Source organism: Aplysia californica, unplaced genomic scaffold (genome assembly GCF_000002075.1).
Source record: "Aplysia californica isolate F4 #8 unplaced genomic scaffold, AplCal3.0 scaffold01361, whole genome shotgun sequence".
NCBI classification, from domain to species: domain Eukaryota; kingdom Metazoa; phylum Mollusca; class Gastropoda; order Aplysiida; family Aplysiidae; genus Aplysia; species Aplysia californica.
Genome location: NW_004798631.1, coordinates 47,091 through 51,520, shown reverse-complemented (window position 1 = coordinate 51,520; position 4,430 = coordinate 47,091). Strand labels below are relative to the sequence as shown.

The following is a 4,430-nucleotide window of genomic DNA, read 5'->3' as shown; positions in this document are numbered from 1 at the left end:
GGGGAGGCTCTCATGGTCGAGAGGTTACAGTGTTCGCCTCTCATTCAATAGGTCTTGGGTTTGAAACCTGACAGCGACGGAAACTTTTCTTCTCCAAAATGTTCCCTCTTCACTTCCTGTCCTGCTCTCAAACAATGTTCTGTCGTCTGCTTTCGTCTCCACATTTTTTGTCCCTACCACCTCATCTCCACTGCCAGCTACGCTGGGCTCCTTCTTACTGCTGTCTTCAGCCTCCCCCTAATCTTATGGTTGGTAACATCTAACACATAGCCTTCTCGGAAAAAGGCGAACATTTTTGGAAGTTCCGTGCGCAGGTTGCGCACATTAAAGATCCACTGGTAGTCCAAAAGCGATAAGAGAAGGCTTCGGCCGCCACCTGGGCAAAATTCAAAATTTCCAACCTACCAGTTTGGTAAGAATTAATTTGGAATCTTGCCCGAGTGGCGACTGAAACATACTATTATCGATTTTAGGACCATAAAGGGATCTTTAGGAGGAGACGAAAGCAGACAATGAAACATGGTTAGAGAGCAGGAAAAGAGGACTGGTATAAGGGGAGCATTTTGGAGAAGAAAATTGTCCATGGCTGTCAGGTTTCGAACCCAGGACTTATTGAATGCGAAGCAAACACCGTAACCTCTCGACCATGAGAACCTCCGGCCCTGGTCTAGATTCTAAAAGCGGGTGAACATTATCGTGTTACAATGTCTTCAATACAATAATGTGGCTTCGGTGGCTTAGTGCTTAAGCTCTGAGACTCGCAACCGTAAGGTTGTGGGTTCGAATCCCATCAGGATCCCGACCTTGTGTCCTGGGGAAAGGCACTTTACACGAATTTTCCTCATTTCACCCAGGTGGGTATGGGTACTCAACTATAGACAGTGAAAGATCTTGTCAGTTTGTTAGCTTTTGAGCGCTTAATCAGCTGCTTGCACTGTATGCTTCCGAGGAAGCGGAGAATGTTTCTGAGTGTTCTATGGTCTGCTGTGGTAATAATAATACATATTATGTAGTCTTTAAAGCGCATAGAGCTTGTTGATATGCACTATACAAGTGCTATTTACTTATCTATTATTATTAATATTATTGACATTATGTTTGCTATATTTTCAGTAACGAGCTCTTTGGACACGCTGATGTGGGGTCTGGTGTCCATGGTGATCGTGCTGTGGAGACGAGGAACGTTCTAAACCACATGATGACCCGGCTGTGTGTATGCTTGTGTGTGTGTGTGTATGTGTGTGTGTGTGTGTGTGTGTGTGTGTGTGTGTGCATGTGCATGTGTGTATGGGTATGTGTATGTGTGTATGTGCATGTGCGCTTGGATTTGTGTGTGTGTGCATGTGCTTGTGTATTTGTGTGTGCGTGTGTGTATGCATGTGTGTGCATGTGTATGTGTGTATGCATGTGTGTGCCTACAGCTGCATGTGCATGTGTGTGAATGCATGTGTGTGTGTGTGTGTGTGCGTGTGTGTGTTTGTTTGTGAGGCAGGAAGACGGAAGAGGTACTCGGTACAAGCCCAGGCTCATCCCAAGGACGTCTATCTCAACACCCTCACTGTTTCAACTGATCTTCACAGTGGAGCAGGCTGCTTGTTTTTCCATTTACAATGACATTTTTTTTTCATTTCTTATTTTTAAAGTTCACTTAATTTCAATTTAGTTCATGATTTTTTTTATACCATAGGAGCATGCTTACTGCTTACAAAATGGCGTTTTTGTATTTTTTTGGGTTTCTAAATTCCATATAATTTGAATCTTAATTAACATTTTTCTTAAAAGTTAATCATTTTAAGTTTTTGATAATTCATTGTTAATTGAAATTAAATAATTAAATGATTGTTTTTGGAAGGAGGTGTTGATTTGTCTGTAGTTACAATTGGTATGCACGTTGAGAAAACAATTTGAAGTATTTACAAGTAATACGAGCGAGGAATACCATCAGCAACCATCAAACAGTAAGGACTGAGGGAGTGAGAATTTGGGGGGGGGGTAGCGGGGGGGGGGGGGGGGGGTGCGGGGAGAGGTTCTTGTGGCCTCGGGGTTAAGATGTTCACCTATTATTCAGACGATTCCAGGTTCGAATACGGGTAGAGACAAAACTTTTCTTCTCTAAAATTGTCTCCTGTCACCTCCTTTTCTGCTCTCCAGCAATGTTCTGTCGTCTGCTTTCGTCTCCACTTTCTGCCCCAACTCCGCAACTTCCTTTGTCCCTCCTGACTCTTTCTGCAGCCTTTCTACTGCTTCTCCTTGGCGCCTTCTTACTGCTATCTTTCAGCCGCACCCCTGATCTTTTGGTAGGAAAGATCTACACCTAGCCTTCTCGGACAAGGGCGAAAAATCTCGGAGGTCCCATGTGCAAGTTGCGCACGTTAAAGGTCCCTTGGTGGTCTGAAATCAATAAGAGTAGGCTTCGACCGCCAGCCGGGAAAAATGCAAAATTTCCTACCAACTGAAAATGTTTGGTGTGTCCAGCGCGCTCGTTTGACCTCATCCAGTTGTGAGCGCAGCAAAACACTTAACAAAACAAAAAACAAAACAAAAAACGAATACGGCTGTTGAAGACACCGTCATACAAACAGCAACGAGTCAAGGGAAGTGGAGAATGGTCATGTATTTTTGTTGTTGTTGTTGTTGTTGTTGTTGTTGTTGTTGTTTTTGTTGTTGTTGCTGTTTAGAACATCTCTGTGTCCATTCCTCTTGGTTCCAGGTAAATGTGGCGACTTCGGTAGTCTTGTGTTTAGACAACTGGACTCGCAATCGAGAGGTTGGGTGTTCGAAGCCCAGGGCCGACATAGTGTGTTTTTGTTTGTTTTGTTTATGTTGTTTATGTTTTGTTTTTTTTAGTTTGTGTGATAGTTTGTTTGTTTGTTTGGGTTTTTAAAAATTGTTTTTGACCCAATAGGGACTTAGCGTCCTTGGAAAAAGCAGTTTACACACATTTTCCTCACTTCACCCACCCAGGTGTAAATGGGTACCCAGCCATAGACGGCGAAAGATGTTGTCAGTTTGTTAGACTTTTAGCATCTGATTCTTTAAAATAGCTGATTGCACTTAATGCTTCACAGGAAAAATGAGATGATTTCATAATATATACATGTCGTTCAAAGTGGCCCGAAACATTGGGTCGTTAACATTGTCAAATTACCGGAGTGCTCCTTCTAGATGAGTTAACTCTTTTCAGGCATACTGGCCTAAACCGGCCTTAACCGGCCTTAACCGGCCTTAACCGGCCTCCCCGCCACGTTGCCATACACCGGCTGTTACCGGCTTTGCTGCTGTTGCGCCGTACCGTCTTTTAGCAGCCTGACACATGCGTGTGGGTGGTTGACGCGTGTTCTGGTGTGGTTTGCTCCTTCTTTCCTATCAAACATCTATCGTCTATATCTCCCCTCCTTTTTTATGTTTGTTACTCCCTTGTAACACCTCTAATCTTCTCCGCTCATATGACCATATGCAGTTGCGAGCGCTGTAAAACCTCTACTGAAATAAAGCAAACGTGACACATGCTTAGAAATAGAAACATTCCACTCTAAATTTAGACGCTGGCATCCTAGGCCTTTGTAAGTAAAATTTCATTGAAATACGTCGATTGGACCAAACGCAAAAACAATTTCTTTGCTACATCCTCTGAACCAGTGCTGTTCTGCTGACCTATTAACTATGGTACTGAGAGGGTTAAGGTTAAAGTTTTGTTCTTTCATAATTGTACCCGGCGAATTTGGCTGAAAACTTTTTGTTTAAAAATCATTTTCACCTTGTCCATTTCTATGAAATGACGCTTTTGTGTTTACATGTAGTAATTTTTTAAAATTATGTAGAACGTTTTACATTTTAAAGTTAAACTTTTATTGAACTATTACTTAATTTTTATAACATTTATTGCCAATGAATTGTACACCCAAATATAACAATAGCCCCAATTGGATATGATAACTGCAACTGATTAGAAAACGATAATAATACAGCTATAACACAATTGTGTTGTGGTGTCACTAGGCCACCGGATTCATAATCATGAGGTTGTTGGTGGCCTAGTGGTTAGGCTACCGGACTCATAATCGTGAGGTTGTTGGTGGCCTAGTGGTTAGGCTACCGGACTCATAATCGTGAGGTTGCGGGTTCGGGGGTTTGAGCCGCGGGCCCGACGTTGCGTCCTTGGAAAGGCACTTTACACGAATTGTCCCCATTTCATCCAGGTGGGAATGGGCACGTGGTCATAGACAGTGAAAGATCTTGTCAGTATGTTAGTGTTTTATCGCCTATAATTGGCTCCTTGCACTGTATGCTTCCCAGCAAGTTGAGGTTGTTTCAGAATGCTCTCTGGTCTGCTGGGGTGAGGGTATAGATTGGGAAGCGCATAGAGCTTGCTTTGAGCTGGGATTTGCGCTATACGAATGCTATCTATTATTATTATTATTATTATTATT

At 42.7% G+C, this 4,430-nt stretch overlaps 1 protein-coding gene across 1 annotated transcript in view; it reads left to right on the top strand.

Annotated features, from left to right (window-relative positions):
* LOC101856150 overlaps positions 1 to 1,208 on the top strand; it is a gene marked incomplete in the record, with an annotated part of 25,512 nt that extends 24,304 nt beyond the window's left edge. Inside the window, 1 exon segment of the mRNA XM_005112678.3 lies at positions 1,114 to 1,208. Coding sequence (XP_005112735.2) covers positions 1,114 to 1,190 — 77 coding nt within the window.
* Between the last annotated feature and the right edge of the window lie 3,222 nt (positions 1,209 to 4,430).